General features: G+C 56.6%; 1 protein-coding gene across 4 annotated transcripts in view; it reads left to right on the top strand.

Annotated features, from left to right (window-relative positions):
* Positions 1–19563, top strand: part of CCDC88C (coiled-coil domain containing 88C) — a 110029-nt gene extending 90466 nt beyond the window's left edge. For 3 of the 4 annotated variants that reach the window (XM_036238627.1, XM_036238629.1, XM_036238628.1), the window contains 8 exons: positions 848–993; positions 2856–2945; positions 4177–4415; positions 8726–8914; positions 10853–10921; positions 13017–13085; positions 13789–14078; positions 17343–19563. In XM_036238627.1, the coding sequence (XP_036094520.1) occupies positions 848–993; positions 2856–2945; positions 4177–4415; positions 8726–8914; positions 10853–10921; positions 13017–13085; positions 13789–14078; positions 17343–18353 (2103 nt within the window). In that variant the 3' untranslated portion in view covers positions 18354–19563. Of the gene's footprint in view, positions 1–847; positions 994–2855; positions 2946–4176; positions 4416–6625; positions 6965–8725; positions 8915–10852; positions 10922–13016; positions 13086–13788; positions 14079–17342 lie in introns of those variants that run through there. The other variant, XM_036238630.1, reaches the window with a different exon arrangement.
* The last annotated feature ends 3326 nt before the right edge of the window (positions 19564–22889 follow it).

Below are 22889 nucleotides of genomic sequence, written 5' to 3'. Positions count from 1 at the left end.
CAGCCGCGCTGGTCTTCTGGGGCAGGCGTTGGCCAAACCCAGCCCTCAGCTCAGATCCATCCCCTGCCGGGTTTTATGTGGCCGTGAAGCCAGCAGGGCTGTCACGGTGTTTATTAATGGTTGGGGAACAAATCACAGTAGAATGATATTTTGTGGCAATTGAAAATGAGAGGAAATTGAAACGGCATTGTCTGTAAGCAGAGTATTTTGAACACAGCTGCAGCCATGTGCTCACGTTTTGTCTCTGGCTGATTTCCTGCTGCAGTGAGAGACAGTTGAATAGTTGCAGCAAAGACCACTGTCCTGCCTGGAAGACAGTGATTGGCTACCTGGCTCTTGACGGAAGTGTGAGCTGTCCAATAGAAATACAACTCAGGCCTCCATATGTAAATTAACATTTTCTAGTAGCCACATTAGAAAAGTAAAAGGAAATGGGTGGGATTAGTTTTAATATATTTTATTTAACTGATATAGCTGAAATATCATCATTTCAACACGTAACCAGAAACCGTTTTAATGAGATATTTTATATTTTTAGTCGTCGTTAAGTCCTCAGTCTATGTTGTGTATTTTGCACTTGCGACACGTCTCAGCTCAGACAGGCCTCGTTGTCGGAGCCCGGCAGCCTCACGCTGCAGTGGCCGCGGGATTGCACAGTGCAGTTACAGCGAGAGCTCGGCCACCCGTACGTTACTGGCCGTTTTAGTCCTTCCGAGTCCGCGGCGGTGTAGATAGTACTGGGAAGGACGTGAGTGTGCGTCGGACGCCCCGTCTTTTGGAAGCTAGATTCCCGTCAGTGGGACCCAGGGTCACGTGGCGTTTGAGACATTGCCAATCTGTGTTCCAGCTGCTGTCGCGCCTCAAGGGGAACTTGGAGGAAGAAAATCATCACCTCCTGAGCCAGATCCAGCTGTTGAGCCAGCAGAACCAGATGCTTCTCGAGCAGAACATGGAGAACAAGGAGCAGTACCACGAGGAGCAGAAGCAGTACATGTAAGGGGGCGGGCGGTGCCTGTCGACTGGGGCCCCGGCTTCCCGGCTGCACGCCTGCCTAGATGGGAGACGTCTGGGCCCCTGGGCACAGTGGTGTCCTGGGGGCAAGGGGACAGAGGAGAGAAGGGTGGTGAAGGAGGCGGCGCTCAGCCCCGTCCGTGCCCGGCTCACGAGTTGGGATTCACTGGGAGTGCGTAAGGGACACTGGCCTAGCCAGGCCTCGGCAGGCGCCAGGACCAAGGTCAGGAGAGGCGGCCCTGGCTGCGGGAACCTGGCGATTCAGAGTCAGGTCATCCAGGGTCCATGTCGAGATGTCCAGGGTGGCTTGACCCCTCCTTGCTGTACTGGCTGGACTGTCCTTGTGACTGGGAATGGCTGGCCAGTGTGGGGGAAAGCAGTAGATATGCCGGCAGAGGGACGTGGTCACAGTGAACACCGGGGCACCTTCCCAGCTCCCTGATGGAGCAATGTTTTCCCGGCTCCACCTGGTCTGGAGGTGGCTCTCCACCTACCCAAGGATGATTTACATCGAAAACCGCACCGTAATTTGGGGGTGGAAACGCCCGTTGCTTGGAGGACTGGTGCAGACAGGAAGAGGAGGAGCCTGTGCCCAGGGGGTGGTCCGATGACAGCTTCAACCTGGACGGTGTTTGCAGAGGCCAGGGAGCTGGCCAGCGCCGGGCCCTGGGAGGGCACAGTGCCTGCCGTCCATGGGTTTGTGTGGCCGGCGGCAAAACCCAGACGTGAGAGCACACAGAGTACTAGGCCGAGCGACGTGGCCTTGAGGACAGGGACGCGGACGTCACGCGGAGGGACCTGGGAGCAGGGCGGGGCTGGCCGTCGGGCTCTGTAGTTTGCAAGGTGTCACGTTCCCTGAGTTGCTCACTTCCCAGTGGACTCTGGGTTTAGGTGAGACCTTGGCTGCTTTGTGTCCAAAGGAGCCTGAATAGTCACCACTGGTTCAGGGGCCTCATTTTCAAAGGCAGAATCCAGGGGTCCTCGCTGTCAAGGCCACGCAGGTGGCGAGAGGCCGGCACAGGACGGGGCAGCAGCCCAGTGGGCAGCGTTACAGCCTGCTCCACTGCTGCCTCCCCAAGATGGTTCAGGGGGGCCGGACTCTCCCTTGCAGCAGCAGGGTGGCCTCTGGCATCTCGAGGTTGGGAAGGTGCCTCTTCAGTCCTTTCTGTGTTTTCAAAAATGGGAACTAGATCCCAGCATTTAGAGAGCAGGAGTGTTTGCTTCACAATCTAGTTCCGGCTTCTCTGAAAAAATCAGACGGTCTGCCCCGCGCGCTGAGCCTGCCACGGTCCCCACCGCTCCCTCTGGTCTTCCCAGGCCCGCGTTGCCTGTTTTTTTCTCTGCCTGGCCCCCCAAAGCTTTCGAGTTTGCTCCTGTGGGGGTGTTGTCAGGAACCCAGTATCGCTCAGCTGACCTCAGCCTTGGCTACCCATCTAACTCCCTGAGGGTGGACCTCTCCCCAGCACCAAAGGTATCAGTCTGGCCCCCAGGAGCTGGCCCTGGGTCTGACCCCGAGTGCCCCACGTCCTGAATGGCCTGGCCGGATCGTCCTTGCGGCTTCTGAGCTTTGGTTTTCACACAGTTACGGGTTTGCTCTCCAGAGTTTACTTACAGCCAGGCCCTGGGTGCGTCCACGGGTCTTCTCCAGGGGCTCCTACACCCCCGTCAGACGCCTCCGTTCACATAGTCCCACTCGGCAATCCCCACAGTCAGGAGCAGCGTGGTGATGTCTGGATCCCAGAAATACCAGCCCTTGCTGGGCCCTGCAGGCCCCAGGCTGGACTGATGAGGAAATGCACGTGTTTTATTTAAAACCCGATCAGTTTTTCTTTCTCTGTTCACAGAGACAAATTAAACGCCTTACGGAGACATAAGGAAAAACTGGAAGAAAAAATCATGGATCAGTACAAGTTCTACGACCCTGCTCCAAAGAAGTGAGTCGATTTACGTTTCGGTGACACACGCACAGAACGGAAAAGCCTGCCTTTGCACGAGCAGGGCGGAAGCCAGCCGTGCGGAGCGGAGCCGCGTTTGTAGGGCCTGATTCTTTCTCGGTGTCTCAGTCGTCTGCTCGCAGGTCTCTCCCATCACAGAGAGAGTTTAGAATCTCTTTCAGTCCCGTCCTCCATGCAGCAGCTGTGAGGGATGGGACATGCCAGCTGACCCCGATCGGACAGGCCACCGCCCTTGTAAGGGGGCTGAGCGTCAGTGCTTTTGGAGCCGTTAAAGCAGAATTGTCAGGTTTTGTCTCAGAACGTAAGAGGACCTGGGAAACGACGCTTCTGTTTTGGGAAGGAGGCTCGGGGGCGACGCTGCATACCAGCACCCCCCACTCTTCGAACGTGGGGACGTTTTGGCCTCACGCAAATTCTTCTGGTTTCACTGGACCCCAGGGCGGCTTCACAAGCTGCGTCCCCGAGACTGCCGTGAAGCCACAGTCACCGTGAATCATTCAGGGCCTCCCTGTTGAAATCTCAGAACCTCCACCTAAGCCTTCTGTTGACAGAGAAAGTGAGGCCCAGATGAGGCAGTCAGGTGACCTGTGTAAACACTGTGCTGTTTAGTGCAGAGCCAGGCTCGGAACCCAGGTGCGGGCTCCCCTCGTTCCGTGAGAACGCCTCCGGCCCCGGCGGCTGCATGTGCCGCCACCCCTTCAGTCCACTGTTTCGGGTTCACAGAGGCCCGCTCCCCTCCCCCTCGCCCGGGCTCCTCCGCGCGGGGGGTGGTCAGTGTGTGCCCGCTCATTACTTCACTCGTTATTAACTAGCAGAGAGCGGAGGGCCCTGACTCTGTTCCTGAGGATGGCATTTCAACAGAAAAATTACCGATGCAGATTAGGTCGGCTCAGGCCCGTTCCTTTATTTCGCACGGATAATCGGGAGTCGAGAGTTGTGTCTGGAGTTGTTTTGCCGAGAGGCCATGTGGGTTTCTGCCACGATGAGCAGTTCTACCACCCCTGGGTCTGGGACTGCAAATCACGCTCCACCTCCTGAGTCCCATATTCGATGACCGTGATGTTGGCGAAGAGCGCCATCCTTCTGAACCCCAGATCAGTGGCCAGCTCCCCAGGCTGGCGACGAGACCCCCAGCTCAGTCAGGGCATCCAGTGACCTGCTGGAGGGGCAGCGAGGGTTGGTCGTGTCCTAAAAATCTACTTCTGACTAGGAAAAACCACTGGATTGGAGCCAAAGCCTTAGTCAAACTCATCAAACCAAAGAAAGAGGGTTCCAGAGAACGACCGAAGTCGACCACGGAGAGCCCCCCCCGGCCGCCGGAGTCCCCAGACCCCGCCTCGCCCTCCGCATCGCAGCCTCTCAGGTCGCAGCTGGAGGCCCCCGAGACCACCCTGTCAAACTCAAACGGTGTAGACGAGCGAGACGCCCTCAACGGGCCCGTGGGCAAAGGTAGGAGGGGCAGCCCCGGCTGCAGGCAGGATGTCAAGGGGGTGATCCGGGGACTCTCGGGGACGGGGTGGAAGGAACGAGATGGCGTGCGGGTGTGCCTGGAGGGGGTGTGCTGCGCGCACACTCATCTGCCTCCGCACGTGTGTCGGTGGCCGCGGGGGCGGGGGGGGCCGACCCGGGTCAGCGCGGGCTCCCATCCCGCCACGGCGTGGTTACTTCAGCGTGAGAAGGCATCGCTCGTCACGCAGACTGTGGCGAGGACTCGAATATCCAAAGCCCATAGCCACGCAGGCACCACGGAGACGAGCTCAGCGTGTGTTTTTGGGTTTCCGAGTGTGTGTCAAAGGTCAGCAGTAAGCCGTCTCTGCCGGGACCTGCCCGGAGCCTTTAGCGCGTAACGTGCACACGCGAGGTCTTCAGCGAGGCCTCGCGCGGCTCCCATCTGTTCATCACTTTAAAATCAGGCCGTTTCCTTCCCCGACCTGGCCTGGCCTGAGTCCCACCACCACGGGCTGTCGCTTAGGGCTGTCACTTGGAGTTTACAGAGGTTCTGAAATGGATTTCTAGCCACATGCTGCGTTTCGTCGCATCTCCGCGGCCGTCAGTTATAAGCAGCACGGTTACTGTGCTCGCAGATAAAAGGAAAATGCGAGCAAGCAGATTGTGGCAGCGACAGTTGCCAACGGAGACCGTGAGACACTGGAAGCCGCGCCTTGATCTCAGACATTAAGATTTGGGTGGGACAGTGCACATCTAAGAATCGATTAAACACAGCAGTTGCCTTAAGCAGTGTTAAATATTTAAATTTACTCTTAAACGTTTTATGGATTATTCATCTGTCAATCTGCCAAACCTACACCCTGAGAAATTTAATGCTCATGGCCAACGCTAGGACTTCCCAAAGATCAGCCCATGCCTGAGACTTGTGCCCTCCTGAGGGCTGACGTTGCCGCACTCATGGCCGGTGGGCGACAAGCCGCCTTCCGAGTGTGACACGTGCACAAGCCTTTCAAGGGGTGACACTCACTACCTCAAGTCCCATGTCACTTGAAGTACAAAACCGAGATGTGCACACGCGTGTACATTGTTGGGCTTGCACGTACTCGGCGCGTTCTCTGGGCCCAGCACCCTTTTAGCTGATTGACAGGCCTTATCTGTCTCATTTAGTCCTGATTGCCCTGTGAGACAGGCACAGTTACTGTCCCCTTTTCAGAGCTGGGAAAGTGAGGCTTGACAAGGCTAAACATTTGCCTGTAGATCTGGGATCCGAACACAGGTCTGACAGACTACACAGCCAGAGCCCTAAACCACTGTGAGCACCCCCTGCGCTGCAGTTAACGCTGCCTTGGTCCCCAGAGATGCTGAACAGACAGTGCTGCAGGACCTGGGGTGCTGGCGTTGAATGCGGTCAGTCCCTTACTCTGTGGTGTGGGCAGTGGCCACCAGGAGGCACTGTGCAGGAAGCAGTAACGGTGGTTCTGGCATGAACTTTAATCCTAAATCAGAAACTGGGTAAATCAGTTCGACCAGTTGTCTGCTCTGATAAGATTATAATTTTAAGGTCGCAAAGTATAAGTTTGGAGTACCGGATGTTTAGAGCTAACGGAGTAGTTCTTCATGATGTCGAAGGTTTTTTGGTATCAAAAAAAAGGTATTTTCATTATTTCTAAATTCATCCTGCCAACAGGTGTTATTTTAGATGTACACGGATTATTCCAGTAGGTCAGGCAGACTGTTCCGTTACAACGGGCCAGAAACATATCATTCAGTGGTTCCAGGGTCTTCAAACAGGAACAATAATAGTGTGTGAGGTGAATTGTCAGGGAGCCTGTCATTAAAATGGATGAGTAAGAACAGCCGGGTCCTAAATTAATAAACATTTAATAATTTAACCCGTTGAAATGGAAAGGTGTAATCTAAGCCATTGGCTCATGGAGCAATATATAATTCTCCTCGCGTGCTGAGTAAGTAAAGCCTTGGCAGTAAAATGCCACTAAATTAAATTGAGTCGGAGCGTAAATGATTCACCGAGTCCTGATTCTGTCACCTTGTGGGGATCATTTCCGTCTTTCCTGGGCTGGAGAGGGTTCTAATTTCCTAAGTACATTTAGCTAATTTGGCATCATTTGACATCATTCATTTTATTTATTTGCTTCTTTTTTTTTTTTTTTCCCTTCCTCTTTTGGGTTATCCTGGGGATAACAATTTAGCAACTCAGCGCAAAAAGAGCCCCTTTTTGAGAAGCAAAAGCAAGGACAAAGACAAGTCTCCAGCGGCCCACCCAGCTCTGTCTAAACGCCTGCGGTTCTGGTCTTCCTCTGACATCCCATCCTGTCCTAACGAGCCTCTCCCTTTTTCAGAAATCGGAGATTTCTGATCCTTTTCCTCCTGTCATTGCCTTCATCACGTTACCCTCCTTCATTTCCAAAATTCAAACAAACAAACAACAGTACCTAAAGGCCCGATGACCCTTAGCGGACCCCTCTTCCCGACCCCAGTTTCAAGCCAAGCTTAAAGTAGCCAGCGTGGATTCTGATTTCAAAAGAGAAGATGAGTTGTCACACCCTCTGGACTGTGTCCCAGTGCGGCAGTCGTAGGGGAGCCTCGAGACATCCGCGCACAGGGCCTTGGGCCCGGGTGTCCTTGCTAAGTAAGTCCAGTGGCCGCGTGCTGCCCTCTCGCACCTGCAGGCTTATGTCGTGCCTGTGTGTAAAGCAGAACTGGTCAGTTGTCGCTATGCTTCCTGAAAGACGCAGCCTCTGTCGAGTGAGATTCCTCCTTCAGACTCGCTTTTAAGCAGCCGAATTTAAAACCGCCGCCCTTTGCGCGCCTTCCCCTGTCGAAGCACTGGCTTGCCGGCTTGTGTGGGGAGGGCCCCTTTCAGACGTGCTCTGTGTTCTGAAGGAGTTACTGCTCCGTTCAAGCATTTGGTGAGCGGACCGATGTTGCCAAGCCAGGGTTCAGCCCGGGGCGAAGTTTTATGGCTGTGCCGTAGCTCTCTGACCTCTCGGATGCTGATGTTAAAACAGCAGTGGACGGAACGTGAGCACGTACATCACGCCCCGGGCGGGGGAGTGCTGTCCCTACGAGGCCTTTAGCTACTGCCGTGTTGCCTGTCTTCAGCCATTCTCGTACCATTTTGCCATACCTTTGTGTCACCTGCCCCGGGGGCCCCGCCCCAGCCCGCCGGCCTCCGCCTGCCGTGCTGTCCGTCTGGCTCACGCTGTTTCTCTGCCGTTCGTGCCGCTTGCACCCCCGTCTCCGCCTCCCCCCACTCATTTTCATGCGCTCACCTAGTGGGTGCCTGTCCCAGCGCATCCCACCAGACTCGAATCTTGCTTCTCATCAAGGTTATCTTTCAAAATCCAAGTTTTCCCGTGGTGTTAAGTCGAAAGATTGGGGTGCTTAAAACTTCACGGCGAGTCCAGACTTTGAGTGGCCGAGGGGCAAGGTGGGGTCAGATCTGGAAGAGCATGAAGAGGGGCCAGAATCTCAGCAGCGGGCGTGGCTCTGGGTCCTTGGGCCCTTGGGTGCCTGGAGCACGGGACATGCAAAACAGCATTGTCCTAACGCTGCTAGGAACGCCAGCGGCATGAATTTTTAACTCGTATTTGGAGAGCACGTCCTCTTTCCTACTACTAGGTTACTAGGTGGTTGGAGTTCAGTCACCCCCCACCACCGGTGTTTTTATATAGATTTTATTTAACTTTGACAAGAGTACATGGTCGTAATAGAAATTTTAGAGATTGCAGAAAAGCACAAGATACAAAGTAAAAATCATTCTTGAAGTCACTCTCACCATTCAGAGATTAAGACTTCTTAATTTATTGTTAGGGTAGCAGTAAACTTTTTTCTTAAATCATGAGCGAAGCCGCTTGGCGGGATACACATCCTGGACCTTGAGCCGGACCTTGAGGCCCTCGGCCACAGGTCTGCAGTGACCCTGAGCTGACGTCTGCCAGGGTCTTTTTAAATCGGGCGTCGGAGAGACACAGTGATGCACAGCAGGTGTGCCTCGCAGTTACTCTGTTGGACTTTTACCAACGTTTTGTGCAGCCGCTCGAGTTCTTCTTTTACCGTCTCCCAGCTGTTCCGAGCTCGCACTGCGGTCCGTCGTTGGAGCCGGAGCCAGCCCCGGGGCCCCCGGCACAGGCCCCCCAGTGTAGACAGTAGCCCGCGAGGCACGCAGCCTGGCTTTTGTCCCTGTGGTCCGTGCGCCCTGCCGCTCCTGCTTCTAGGCCTCAGTGTGGTAGCCCTGCCTTGGCACAAGAGTTTGCAGGCCCGTTTCTCAGTGTCCTTCTCTGCCCCAGGCCCTGGGGACCTAAAGCCAAGGCGAGGGTCCCCTCACGGAGGCGGCCTTGACCACACGGACACCCTCGCCGACCCGACAGCGAAGCCCTGGCCCTCAGAGCTGGGCCCCCGGACCTGCTCGTCCTCAGCCGTCACCACCACCCCTTCCAGCTCCACTCCCGTCTCCCGGCACCCAGGCCGCAGCAAAGGTGAGTCACAGGTCCCTCCAACACCCAGAGGGACGAGCATCTGGGGCACAGGTCCTTCTTGAAGAGCCCAGGCTCTCAGAGGCAGAGCGGGGGTCTCAGACTGAGGCGGCAGCGCAGTGGTCGAGCTGTGGACAGGCCTTGGTGTCACACAGACCTCTGCCTACAGCGGTGTGACTGGCAGGTAAGTTCACCTCCAAGAGGTCCGATCCCAAGCCACTAACGGGAGAGCCCCAGGGCCTGCCTCACACCGCCATTTAGGAGTTGGTGGCGCCAAACGACATGAGAGGGTCTCTGACCTGGAGATCCGTTGATAGGTTAGGTGTCCTGAACTGAAAACAAGGGATTCAGGGAAGGATCCACAAACCGAACGTCTCCCAGGGTGCCAGTGGCCATGTGTGCTCACATCTTTAGACGTGAGCTTAAAACTGTCTTCAAGTCATCTGATTAGCTTGAGAAATTCCCAGCAGAAAGCTCAATCAGGTCGTGCCAGGTGAAGCCCATGGAAGTTCGAGGACCCTGGCCGGACACTTGAGGAGAGCGAGGGGCAGCAGAGTCCACAGACGTTAAGCACAGAGGTAAAAGCGCTGAAATGCCTGTCGTTAACATCGTCAGGGATACGTGGAGTTGTACCCGTGAAACAGGAATAGGATGCTGTAGACAGGAACAGTCCTGGGGGGAAAACACTTGAATATTTAAAATATGCAAACAGGAAAAGATAAAAAGACATTCTGCTTGATTTAGAGATGAAAACATCCAAAGATAGAGCAGAACGAGCTGAAAGTGATTGCCCGTGGGGTATTAGAACGGGAAGGGTTATTTTTCGTACCACCCCACCTACTGGACCCCTGACGCCGGGGGCATGCGTAACCTTGGTTTGACAAGCAGGGCAAAGACAAGGTCCCTGTCTCACGGCTCGCTTAGCTTCAGGACCTGGTCCCTGTTGTTTACAAGTAGGAAGCATCCCTGGGAGTGGGCACAGGGCAGCAAGCAGTCCTTCTCTGCTCCTGGCCAGACACTGGAAGTGCCAGTCACTGTTGGATGTCAAGGCATTGTGCCAGGAGCTGGCTGGGACAGGCGTGCCCTGTGAGGCCAGCGCGGTAAGGGTGCGAGGGTGTCTGTCGGCAGTGGTCTGCCCCAGTCTCCAGGCTCTGGGGTGCAGAAGCCCTACCCGGTCTGGGGCAGGAGCTGGGAACACCATCTCCCCTTGAACCTCAGTGGCCTGTGTGGCTCGAAGCCCGGGCCCCCAGGCTAACCCGTGGGCCGTCTCGGCCTGGATGCCCTCCCTGAGCCGGAGCCCAGCCCCGGAAGCATCACCGGCTGTCGGCACAGCCTGTACCGCCCACAGCGGTTCCCTGGCGGCCTGTTCTCATGCCCAGGTAGACTTGTAGCTGCAAATTGGGGACCCTGTTGTCATTTTGGAGGGGACCAGCGTCTGCGTCAGAGGGAAACTGGGAGGCTTGAGGCACGGGACATTTTACTCCTCCCCAGGGAAAGAGCAGTTCTGCTTAGCGGCCACCAGTGCAGGGTTCAGCCTCCAGGGGACCAGCGCCCCCCGTGGGCGGTGCGGCTGGACCACGAGAGTGGAAGGGGCCCTCGGGGAGCTAGGTGTTTATGCAGCTGCTTTCACCGCAGCACCCTGAGGCCGGACCGCTTTCGTCCGTCCGGTGTCCTGGTCCCCGCGCAGGTGCAAGTGCGCTTTCAAGTTAAAATGAATGGGAGTCGGGAGGGCGAGGCTGTCCCAGCGGCAGAAACACGGGGAGGCACAGTGCAGGCGGGTCCTACGGGCACGGCCCACACGCCTGCTCCTCGCCCCCTGGAGCTGGACTCTGCCACGACGCCGGTGCCAGGCCAGAGTCAGAGGGGACCGTCTGGCGAAGGGCCCGGGGTGTCCGTGGATTTTGCAGAAGCCCCGACTCACCAGCCTTATTTCCCCCGTAGGCTATAATTCAGATGACAGCCTCTGTGATCCATCCCTGGAGCTCGAGGTCAGCAGCCACAGGCAGTGCGGTGAGTGGTCCACGCGTGTGTCCTCCGGCCTCGCTTCTCAGACTTTTCATCAACACGGCTTTTCCTCGACACTAAGACCTGTGCAAAAATCCAACACACAGAATAGGCGAAAGTACAGTGATTCCGTCGAAGTGGGAATGAGGGGTACACAGTTACTCACCACTCCTTCCTTGCCCTCCCCAGGGGCCTAAATCTACAGCTTCTGCTTATATACCTCCAGTGACGGGGAGGTCACTACCTATTGAGCGTCCTACTTCTGGAGGCTCTGACTCCCCTTGCTTTAAAGGAATTTGGGTGACTCACACAGGGGGCGTTGATTGCAGGGAGGTCCCACTGTCCTCACTTGGGTTTTAGTTGCCCGGAGTAGCTCCAAGGTGTGCTTGTCTTAGGAATCGTTAAAGCTCTTCCTGTCCGATTCAGGCATGTCGTAAATTTCTGCAGTAAGGAAACTGAGTTATTCCAGTCTTCTCAAAAATTAAAGGCTACTTTGGGTTTTTATAATTTCTGGAAAACAAAACCCTAGGAGGTCGGGAAGCTAATTAAAAAAAAAAAAAAACCTTAAAAAGAGTTTCTGTTGGATTCAGCTTACTTCTGAAGTGATCAACAGGAAGTGTAGGGACCTAGCATTATCTCTTAGCCTGTCCATCATCCAAAAGTTTGATGATGCTGCTGACGTTTGTGGGTACAAGTCCAGACATTTACAGTGAATGTGAGTACAGACAGGCTCTGAGGTGAGGGAGCCCTCACGTCGGCATGCGCGGAGGGTAACAGCAGGAAGCGTCTGCTGGCGTTCTTGGTGAAGCTCACGCTTTGGCCGGATTTATGCTTAACCAGGAGATGAAAAGGATTTTCTTCCCCGTTCTGATTCCTGGAGCTTCACTCAGGAAAAGGAAAGCGAGGCTGTTTGCCGAGCTGTGCGCCAGTGAACACAGGTGTTTTCAGAGCCTGCTGATTTGTGTCACTTTTGCCTTTTAGTGAAACTCGTTTCTTTTTTTAAAGAGACGTGCATATTTCATTTCAGATTCTCCTTTCTCAAAGAGGGGACTTATGTTGCTTTTGCATTCGTGAAATCCACGTGTGTTTTGGCCCGCCCCCGCCCCCCTTTTGCTCACGGGCTTTTCTGGAGGCCTGCTCTTTGCGGAGTGCACCAGCACTGGGCAGCTGGGGGCCCCGCGGACCCAGACAGTCCAGAGCGGGGCAGGCAGCCGAGTGGGCCCTGCTTGGTCTCCAGCCCTCGGTGCCCTTCAGCTCTGTGCAGGGATGATGGAGACGCTGCCCCGTCCCCTGGCCGTTCGCCATGCAGCGGGACAAACACTGACCTGGGGCAGGCTGGCGAGGGCTGTGGTACTCTGTGTTGGAGGGGAGGACCGGGAGAGATGGCCTGCAGGCGCGGGAGGGACCGCCTGCCTGCAGCTGGGGTCCGGCCCCTGACCCGAGGGCAGCTCACGCAGGCGCACACCGCAGCCGGGAGGACTGGTTCCCCTAGCGCTTGTCACCGCGAAGGTCGGTTTTTCTCTTTAGGGCACATGTAAATTTGAGACAAATAATGCAGAGGAGCTGAAGGACAGCAAGCCACCAGGAAAAGCGAGCACTTTTTTTCCCTCCTGGGGGTCACAGCACACACTCCCATGGTCCCACGGACCTCAAAGCGAGACCGCCTCGCACACAGACACGCGCCCCCTTGTGCACATGCACACGCACCGCCATCTCCTGGCTTCCACCCTCCCCAGGTTGCACTTCAGCCCGTGGCTCACCCAGAGCAGCCCTCTCTGCCCGCTTTCTGTACCGAAGTTCTGCGTGAGATTTCCTTTGTGAACAAAATTGTTTTAAATCACAGCCCTCAACTTCATAAAAATAGGGAATACAAGTCGTCATTCCGGGCAGCCCGTACAGCGTGTGACACCCAGCGCTCTGCGGGTGGAGCCAGACCCCTCCCGGACAAGCTAGAGAACCCCGCAGTTGGTCCTTCCCGCGGGGTTCGCCTCAGCTTTGGCACAGGATTGCGTGGCCGCGTGGCTTTTTTCGGATCAGACGGCTCGGGCTGGCGCGTGGCTGCGCGTGGGCCTCCGTGTGAAGCGCCGCCTCTTCCTTGCAGTGTCCCGGCCAGGCAGCGTAGAGAGCAGTAGGAACCCGTCCAGCGACAGCTCGCCCCTTAACCTGAAAGGTAGGTCGGCTTTCCCCTCTGCGCGCTTTACGGCGGGTGGGGACGCTCGGCTCTGGGCTCGTGTGGTTTTCATGGTTTGAAAACACGACCCACAGGCGTCTCAGACGCGTTTCGCGTTTGCATCCACAGGCCACGTCGTGCCGTCTCAGGCCCAGGCCTGAGAGTTTTGATGGGTCGGGGTCCAAATCTCGTCACCTTCGCTCATCAGCTCTGGGCTCCTGGCAAGTCCCCCGTCCTCTGAACCCGAGTTAGTTCATCTTAAGAATGGGGACAGTTCCAGTAGTTCCGTTCCATTGTGGTCAGAGGACATAGTGGATGGCTTTGCTTCCTTTAAAATCTTTAAAGTTTGTTTCATGGTGCAGAATAAAACATCTTAGTGACATTTCCTGTACATTTGAAAAGAAGGCGTATGCTTTCCCAAAAGAGCTAATGAGCGTGGTGCCTTACAGCTGTTAATTTAAATTTTAGCCGAAGCTTTTTACTTTTATCTTAAGTTATTTTGTTTTTAAATGCCAGGGAACTTCTAAAGAGTTCCAAAACGTCCTTGGCATGCACCATGCCCGCCTGGGAGAAGTGCGTGCTTGGACCTTGGGAGGGGCTCCCCCTTTGTCATTGAGCCAGAGGCAGCACGGAGCCCACGGGAGGCAGGCGAGTCTGGGGGGGAGACTAACAGTGTCCCTCTGCGTCGCCCCCCGACACCCAGGTTCCTCCGACCAGCTGCACAGCAGGTCCGAGAGCTTCGGCAGCGAAGACCTGGTCCCCAGCAGGGACACGAGCAGTCTGCCCCGGGACGCCAGCACGTCAGGACGCAGCGCCCTCAGCCGCCATGAGTGCCCCCCGCCCCGGAACGGGCCTCTGCCCCCAGAGGGCCTCCAGAAGAGGGGCGCAGCCCCAGCCCATGCCGGGGTGCGGCCCTGCTCCACCTCCCCTAGCAGCGAGATGGTCACCCTGGAGGAGTTCCTGGCGGAGAGCAGCCGGGGCCACCTCACCCCCGTGAGTTCCCAGGGTCTCCCCCCCAACCTCCCATCCCCTCAGAGGGACCGTAGGCAAAGACCTCGGCAGCAAAGTCACAGGAAGGGATGGGGGTCGGGGTGGCGCAGCTGGGGTGCAGAGCCGGCTGGGATGGAGGTGCGTAACCAGTAGCCAGCAGATCACTGGGTGGCGGCAGCCAGCCGGGACCTCGGAGCCCGTTTTCCCCGCCTGTGAGGCGAGCGGGCAGAGACCCACTGCCACTGTGGGGGTGGGGGCGGGGGTGGCCAGTGCCCACCGCCTGCGGCTTCCGGAGGAGATGCGGTGAGACCCCGCCCGCAGGCCGAGCGTCTCACGCAGGTTCCGTTCCGTGCCGAGCCCCGAGCTCCCCGCACTCTGAGTCTTCACCGGCAGAGGCTGGCGGGTTTCCCCGAGAAGGGCCAGGCGGGAAGTGTTTCCGTCCGGACATCCCGGTCGCAGCCGCTCAGCTCTGCCGCGCTGGCAGGAAGCAGACGTGGACCACCTGTCGGTGAACGGGCGTGGCTGGGCTCCAGGGGCACTTACGGACGTTGACACGTCCTTTTTTGAAGAATTTTCACATGTAACAAAGTACTGTTCTTTAAAAGAAAAAAATTTTTTTTTTCAATCATTTCGCTATTCTTAGCTCACAAGCCATGCAAAACCACGTGGCAAGCTAGAGTCAGCCGTGGCCCCGGTTTGATGAGCTCTGCTCTGCAACTCCAACCCCCCGAATGTCACCTGTGTTAGGAAACCCCCCTCCTCCGTCACCTTTCCAGTGTCTCGGTTCAGCTTTTCTGAAGCTGCATGGGCATCTTTTATTCTAAGTGAATTCAGTAGCATGAGCTGTTGAATTATTGAATAGACGAAGTCCACTGTCTTAGAATTGAGACCTTTTAAAGATTTTTGATGCTTCAGTATACACAGTTGAACTTTCTCTAGACATACAGTAAACTCTGTGACTGGCATTAATAGAACCCGGTTACACAGACGATACAAAATATTAGTTCGGTAGATATTTATTGAGCATCTGCTATGTGTTAGGCAGTAGGCATGGTGCCTGCTCTCAAAAAACGCAGCAAACCAGTTATTCAGCAAGTCTTTCTCATGTACCTGCCTAGTCTCATGGTTGGACCCAAAAGGAAATACAAAACATGGTCCCTGCCCTTTTTTCATTTCTACTTCTGTCTACAAAGCACCACTGTGGCCTGCCCTCGCGAAGTTGACAGTCCGATGTAGTGGCTCTCAGACTCCAGCGTGCGTCCGACTCCCCCCCAGCCTGGACACAGGCCGGACCCGGAGTGTCTGACTCAGTGGGTCTGAGGTGGAAGTCCCCACGAACTTGCACCTCACCGAGGTCCCACACGCTGCCCCCTCCACTGTCCGGGCCTCAGACAGTGAGGCACAGACCAGATGGGATCAGAAAGCGGGTCAGAAATCAGGCTGCCTGCCCTGGAAGGCTTTCCTTCTCAGTCCTCTTCTGATTCTGTCAAGCGAGTTTTCTTTCCCCCTGCAGCTCTCCGGGTGGGGGGAGGGCGGGGGGTCCTGGGCTGGGGCAGGGCGCCTCCCCACTTAGCCTTGCGCCCGCCCTCAGGGTCCCCGTTCCTCGTGATCTGTGCTAGCACCTCTCCCTTTCCAGCCCAGCGAGAACAGTCTCGCAGCAGCTCCTTTCAGAAGCCGATGCTCAGCCCCCGAGAGCCAACCCCACCTCCTTCCCTCCTCCCAGGCTGTTCACCCCGACGAACCCCGCAAACCCGACACCCCCTGAGCAGGCCAGGGGAAGTCACAGCGGCACCCCCACCCACGCCTCCACTCCCTAAGTGCTGACGATGCTGGGAGGGCGTGTAACAGGATGGGCTCCTGGGGTGGCCAGATACCGGGGGAGTGTCCTGAACAGGGGTGTCAAAGCCTTAGAAGCGGGGAGCTGGGCGGCAGTATGGAAAACAGCTCCACAGTTGGACAGCTGCCGGTTTGAATCCCAGATCTGCTACTCTTCGGCTGTGGGACGTGCTGAACCTCTGTGACCTCAGTGTCCTTAACCTAGTAAAGGTGGTTGTAATACAGCCTTAACCTCGCAAGGTTGCCTTGAGAGTTAAACGAGTTTTGTGCGGGTTTTGTTTTTGTTTTGTTTGCAATTACATCTGTGGTTTCTAGCCCAGTGCCTGGCACATGGAAAGCAGTTGACAAAGGAGACCATGAATGACCGCAGGTCTCACTGCACGAACACCCAGGATCTGTGGCTTCTAATAGGCGTGCGAGACAGCAGAGTGCGTCTCTGTCAGGTTGCGTGTCCAGATGTTTTCACGGGCCAGGAGTTGCTGGCAGGTGCGATGGCTCCTGAGATACTGACACCCCCTGGCACAGGTCCCAGTGGGCCAGGGTCTGACTCCGTCAGCTCGTGGCCCCTCTCATCGCCCTCATGGACTCACTCCCTTTCCTCTTGTGGCTCCAACCTGCCTCAGGAAACACCTCCACTTGGCTCCTCCTGGCTGTGAGGTGCTGGCAGAAGCTTCCGGTTAGCAGAGCAGGTCAGGCCTTGGCCTCCAGTGACTCTGCCCGCCCCCAGCGTGGTGGGAAGGGACACCGGTTCCCCGGCCAGGTGACGCCCAGCGCAGCTGCGGGGAACAGTTGAAGGGAACAGTGTGGCGGGGCGGGCCGTCCCCCTGTGCGGCCTCGGCCTCGCGTTCTCCCGGGTGGTCCGCCTCTCCCGTTCCCGCCCACCCCCCGTTGCACCTCGCTCGCCCCATCCTCAGATCAGGAGGCGGGTGCGTGTGTCTGGGAGGGGCTTGAGTGCGGTTGGTTCTGGCGTCCGGGGAGCTGCTCTCGTATCTCCCCTGCGGCCGGAGGTGATTCCCTTGCGATGTGTCTGAGCGGGGCGGATTGAGGAGGAAGGCGGTCCAGTCCCGCCAGTCAGCTTGCTGGAAGAACGGGTAGATTAAAACAAGTGGCCGTGGTCAGGCTTCCAGTCCTGACCTTTCCATAAAATGGATGGGTTTGGGGGCAAGCCAGTTCCCCCCGGGTTTGTTTTCTTGCTGACAAAGTTAGGGGGCTGCCGAGTGATGAGTGGGTTCTCTCCCCGATGATCCGTGTATTGCTCCCCACACACACCATCCCGCCCAGGGCCCGTGACTGTGGCGGGGGCAGCGCGAGTCCATGAAGAGGCCGGGCAGGGGCAGGAAACGTCAGTGCCAGCTGGGCGGGCTGCACAGGGCGCGTCCCGGGCCGTGGGAAGGCCCAGCCCTGCCTCAGTGCTTCCTCTCCTCTCCGTAGGACACGCCCAGTTGCCGGGATGACCTGCTAAGTGACTACTTCAGACAGGCCGGTGATCTCCCGGCCATGGGAGGCCAGCCAGGACCGCCTGCCAGGAAGGAGGGGGCCAAGATGCCCACCAGCCTGGTGGCCCCCACCGTCAAGATGGCCGTCCACACCGCTGAGGGGAAGCTGCTGAAGCCAGGGCAGTATGTGAAGCCAAACTTGAGAGCTGCTGAGGCCGAGGCCCCGCCCACGGCCCCCCTGAGGCAGGCCCAGCCCCCCCAGAGCCTGTCTCTGGGCAGACCCCGGCCGGCTGCCGTGCCCCCGACCTCCCACGTGCCTGCCAGCCGGAGCGCGTCCCTGAGCCGGGCCTTCAGCCTGGCCTCAGCCGACCTGCTTCGGGCCAGCGGGCCAGAGGTCTGCAAACAGGAGTGCCCTCAGAAGCCGGGGGGTTCTGAGGCCGCGGGGAGCAGAGAAACAGGCAGCCACGCCCTGCAGAGCCCCACGCCCCCCAGCTCCCACAGCCTGGCCCGGGAGCGGACCCCTCTTGTGGGGAAGGCTGGTGGCTCCTGTCAGGGCCTGGGCCCACGCAGCCGGCCGCTGGACACGAGGCGCTTCTCGCTGGCCCCACCGAAGGAGGAAAGGCTGGCTCCCCTGCAGCAGTCCGCCACGGCCCCAGCCATCGCCACTGGAGGCGGCGGCGGCGGCAACTCCCAGCTCCAGCATTTCTCACCTGCTGCAGCCCCAGCTGCCAGGACTAAGCCCCAAACCCCACAACACTCAGGGGAGGTGGCCACTGTCACCCCTGTCCAGGCTGGGCTCAGCCTCTCAGAGGGCGACGCGGCCCCAGGACAGGGCCACAGCGAGGGACTCCCCGCCAAGAGCCCGGGCAGGTCTCCCGACTTGGCTCCCCACGCCGGCCGGGCCCCTGAGCACTTCGGTCGTGGGAACAACTCGAAGAGCACGCCGGCGTCCCCAGAGCCGGGCGGGGACCCGCAAACCGTGTGGTACGAGTACGGCTGCGTGTGACTGTGCTGGACCAGCGGCGCCTCCGGGGACGGCGGCCGTGCGTCCTGCCCGCCCGTGGTGCCGGCAAGGGCCGGAGGAGGCGGAGGGCGGCTCCGTGCAGCTCTTCTGCCTGTTTTGTCGATGGAAACACTGTGCCAGGCCCTGAGCGGATCACACTCCCAGGTGTGTGCCGCGTCTTCCCGTCTGTCGCCTCCAGCCGCTGATGCCGTTGGAACAAATCCGCGTTGGCCCGGGGCGCTCGTCACGGTAACAGGGCCGACCGGCTCCGAAGCAGACACTACCGAGCGTGCCCCTGTAGAACACTCGTTCGCAACTCGTCGACCTCCGTTAAAGCGTGTGTGTGCCCGCGTGTGTGTGTGCACAGACACACACGCACACAGACGTGCGGCCGACCCCGAGTGGGTCTGGAAACTACTCCGTCTCACAGAAGCTATTGATTCTGGGAGAAATCCAGTTTGGCCAAACTACAAGAATCTGAGGCCCTGGGTGACCCCGGAGTCAGGCTCACTGTTAAGAACCAGGAGTGTCGCCGTGCCATTCCTGGGGTCCGTGCACTTCCCTTTACCCCAGAGCCAAGGTGGCCTTCTAGGCAGGTGGCAGGTGGCCTCAGGCATTTCCGCCCCCAATCCCACCCCCCCCACCCCCCGCTGGCTCACTTTACTACAAACACTGGATCTGCCGGGCAGGGGGTGGGGGTGCAGGGAAGCCCTGCCCCAGCCCCCTCCCGGCAAGTGTACATAGTGTACAGAGGGGTGCACGCTTGGCTTGCGTGGCCACAGCACCCCTATTTCCCTCGGTTCGGATGAGATATTGATATATTATTTCAGACTAGCTTCTTGCAGTAGACACCAAATTCCTTTTAATATATTACGTATGTGTGCGCGCACACCCATGTGAGGTGTGTGTGCTGTGGGGGGTCTATTTATGTCCCGTCTGGGAGTTCTTTTCCATCAGGAATCTCACCTGCTGCTTTATGTATTTGGTCAGATTCTTGGTCCGTTTTGTTTCCTGTTTAGTTAAAGGTGCTCTTCCTGGAATATACTAAACCTGGTGATTTTGTGGGGTTTTTTTAAGATTTTTTTTTCTTTTGATTTAATTTACGGAGAAAGAAATGGGGATGTTCACATGATCAGCTTCGGGTTGTGTGCTGAATAGCCTGTTTGTTCTGGAACACAAGGACAGGATCACAATAAAACAAAGTACAGCAGAACGGTGTCCTGGTTCTCCTCGGGGCTCGGCGCGGGCGGCGTTGGGTGGGCATCGGGGGGCTCTCTGGGCTCCCCGCTTCAGCACTCCTGAGTCTTCTGTGACCACTGGAATCCACAGCTCCCTTAGCCCCGAGGCCAAGGATGGGAAAGCAAGGTTTTCCTGTTCACAACAGCTTTTTTTCCAGACGTGCACGTGTTAGCATGCGTTGAACCCCATTGTGATAGGGGATTTATATCATGACAGCTCAAAGGGGTCCTTTGGCTTTTCCCGAGCCTACTCAGCTGGAAGTGCCAGATCTGGAGTTTAGAGCTGAAGGTCCCTCAAATCAGATGCTTGAAGAGCGCGCGGGGAGGAAGGGAGGCACGTGACGAAAACCTTGCGGTTTCTGTCGAGCCGCTGCCTCCATGTCCCCTTCCTTCCTCACCAAACTGCTTTTATAAAGCGTCTCTCGCCTCCGTGCCCATTCCTTCCTGGGGTTCTACAGTCACTCGTATCTGACCACTCAGCAGACGTGCCGTCCACAACCCTTTGGGCGAAATGGCAGCAGCCACCGTGCAGGCCGCGTCCTGCGCGGCCTTTGCAGGACTAGACACCTGGCCGGCCACTCCTTGAGGCTCTCAGCCTGTCGTGTTCTCATCCCTCTGGGACAGCTCTTCAGTGCTCAAACTTGCCAGTCCCTCATTCATCCATGTTCCTTCAAGGCTTCCTACATGCTAAGCCTTAGGTAACACCCTCGAAGCTTCTCCCTCCATGCCACACCAAGCCACGCCTTCGGGACTGACCCTGCCCCATCCGCTAGCACTGACCACTGCCCGTCGGATCCCCCTGCCTGGCCTGCAGGCTTCTTCCACTCTCCTTGGCTCCTGGGCTCCCCAGCTCATTCAAAGACACCAGCTGTCAGTCACAGAAGCCAGATCCTGTGCCGCAGGCCTGACCCCTCCTCTCTCTGCATTCCTCATTCTGTAGGTCACCTGGACCTCGAAATGTGTCTGGAATCTAACCCCGTCCTTACCTTAAACAGCTGTTCTCATCCAAGGTCACACACACACACCTGGCCCTGGTTCTTGGCAGTAGCTGCCAGCTAGTCCATCTCACACAACTCAGCACTCGGCACCTCTCGGGCATTCACCCAGGTGACTTTCTTTTTGAACGTTGCCTTCTCTCAGCCTCCACACAAGCCACGCCCATCCCCTTGTGGTCTAGGTCCTCTACATGGCTCACCCTGAGGTGCGCCCAGCCCTCATCGCTCCCTCCTCCCGCCCCAGACAAGCTCATACACATCACAAGTTTAATTACAATCTTCCCGGGAGGCTCCAAACATATCCCCAAACTCTCCCCGGAACTTCCGGATCTGTTTCTCCAGCCTGGATGTCCCAAAGACACCAACTCAAAATGCTCAGCGTGCAGTTCGCCATCCTTCCCCAACCAGAGCTGCTTGGTGGTCCTCATCTCGTCACACCTGCCCCCTTTCCATCCAAACATTACATCCCCACCCTCTTCCCCGTGTCCTGTCTATTAACGCCATGAGCTGGTCCAACTCTTGACACCAGGCTCACGTACACAGCCAAGTCCAGGCAACGGTCCCCCTCGAAGAGTCCCACGGGGTCCTGTTGATGTGGGAGCACCCTAGACCATTCCCCTCTTGAGCTCCAGGGCCCCACCCTCTCTGCACTGGACTAGGAAGTGTGTGACCTGGTGCCTGGGAAATAGCCAAGTGGCAGCTGAATATTCATGCCCACGGCTCAGGGTTGAGGTCTGCCTAGAGAGAGATTAGGGATCATCTGTGGGACAAGGGGCTCACCCTGGGAAGAACAGTAAAAGTGAAAAAATTAGAAAATTTGGGAAGCGTCCAGCCAATGTTAAACACCCAGCAAAATGTTTATTGAGCATCCAGGGGGAGGGAAGGGAACACATATACATACACATATGTGTACATATATATACACATATGTGTGTGTATGTGTGTATATATATATATATATATATACAACCAATTGGTTCTCTTAGCTTGCATTGATTTTTGCCCAAGTTACATATTTATAACCAACTGATGCTTCCAACTGATGAGTGAGTATAGTTCCAACATTACTTGGTTATTTTCTTTCGTGTTAACAAGATGAAAGTCAAGCTGAAGACCTGAGAACGTCACTCATTCATTGATGACGAGAGTGACTGCCAACTCGGGTAGTTTTCTGAATGCCAGACGTTCCTCAATTTCTTGTGCTATTCACATGTTAGTGGCCACAGGCATTTCTTTAAAAAAATAGATATAATTCACATACCATAATGTTCAACCAAGACACACTTTTAAGTGTGATCTGTACTATAAACATGTTTTCCATCACTTAAGTCTCGAGGCTGCAGACACTGAAGAAAACACATCAAGCCCCGATCGGTAAACGTGCCCGTTTCTGTGGTGTGAGTACTCTCACCGGGACTGATTTCAAACTCTCAACACAGCGTCACTCACTACAAAGGTGGAAGGAGATGCGCATACAGTATCACCTCCACACACGCACAATGGGTGTAAATAACCCCGAAGAGCATTGGTAACAGTAAAATAATTAGAAGATTTGAGTATTACCTTTGTTTTTAATATAAATGATTTCAGCGCAGGTTTACATAAGTTAATTTTTAATGGTGTCTGTGTTTAACATCTGGCTTGCAAAATTCCTGGAAACTCAGTGATCTGTGCTCACATACGGGCTGGCTCCCCCACTGCTGGCTCCCCCACTGCGCGGGGACCACCTTCATGGACGGACGGGAAGGAAGGGAGGAGACAGACAAGTGAGAAGAAGTGGTCCAAGCAGGAGGAGCCTGTGAGGCAGAGCAGCTGAGCCCTGGAAGCCTTGGGGTGCTGCTGGTCCTGATGTTGGTACGCGTGGACAGTGCCCTTCCCCACAGGGGCGCAGAGGGGCCACCTGGGCTGTATCCGAATACTGGAAACTGCCCAGGCTCCTCTCTCTCCTTCCATCCTCCCTTGTGCTCCTCCATGGGGGGTAGGGTGGAAAGAGTAGGCTGGAAGAGGCTGACAGCCTAGAGGCCTGGGGAAACCCTCACCTCCCCAGCTGTGAAGTGGGGCAGTGGTCTCTGCCAGGCAGAGTGGACAACAGACATCAGGCAGGATCAGGGAGTCGGGAGGCCTGGCAGGGCTCAGAAATGTCCTCCGCTTTCCAAGCTCTGGCTTTTGGGCCCGGCCCACCGAGGTTAAGTTCAGGAGCCTCAGGCAGGCAGTCTGAGAGCCCACAGAGGAAAACCAGTCACCTCCCCCGCCTCCCTCACCCCCAGAGACCCCAACACACGGGGTAGGAACCCTCCAGGCCCCTC

This window comes from Rousettus aegyptiacus, unplaced genomic scaffold, assembly GCF_014176215.1.
Source record: "Rousettus aegyptiacus isolate mRouAeg1 unplaced genomic scaffold, mRouAeg1.p scaffold_m13_p_3, whole genome shotgun sequence".
Taxonomy (NCBI): Eukaryota; Metazoa; Chordata; class Mammalia; order Chiroptera; family Pteropodidae; genus Rousettus; species Rousettus aegyptiacus.
Note: the sequence above shows the minus strand (reverse complement) of the source record. Positions and strands in the feature narration are given on the sequence as shown.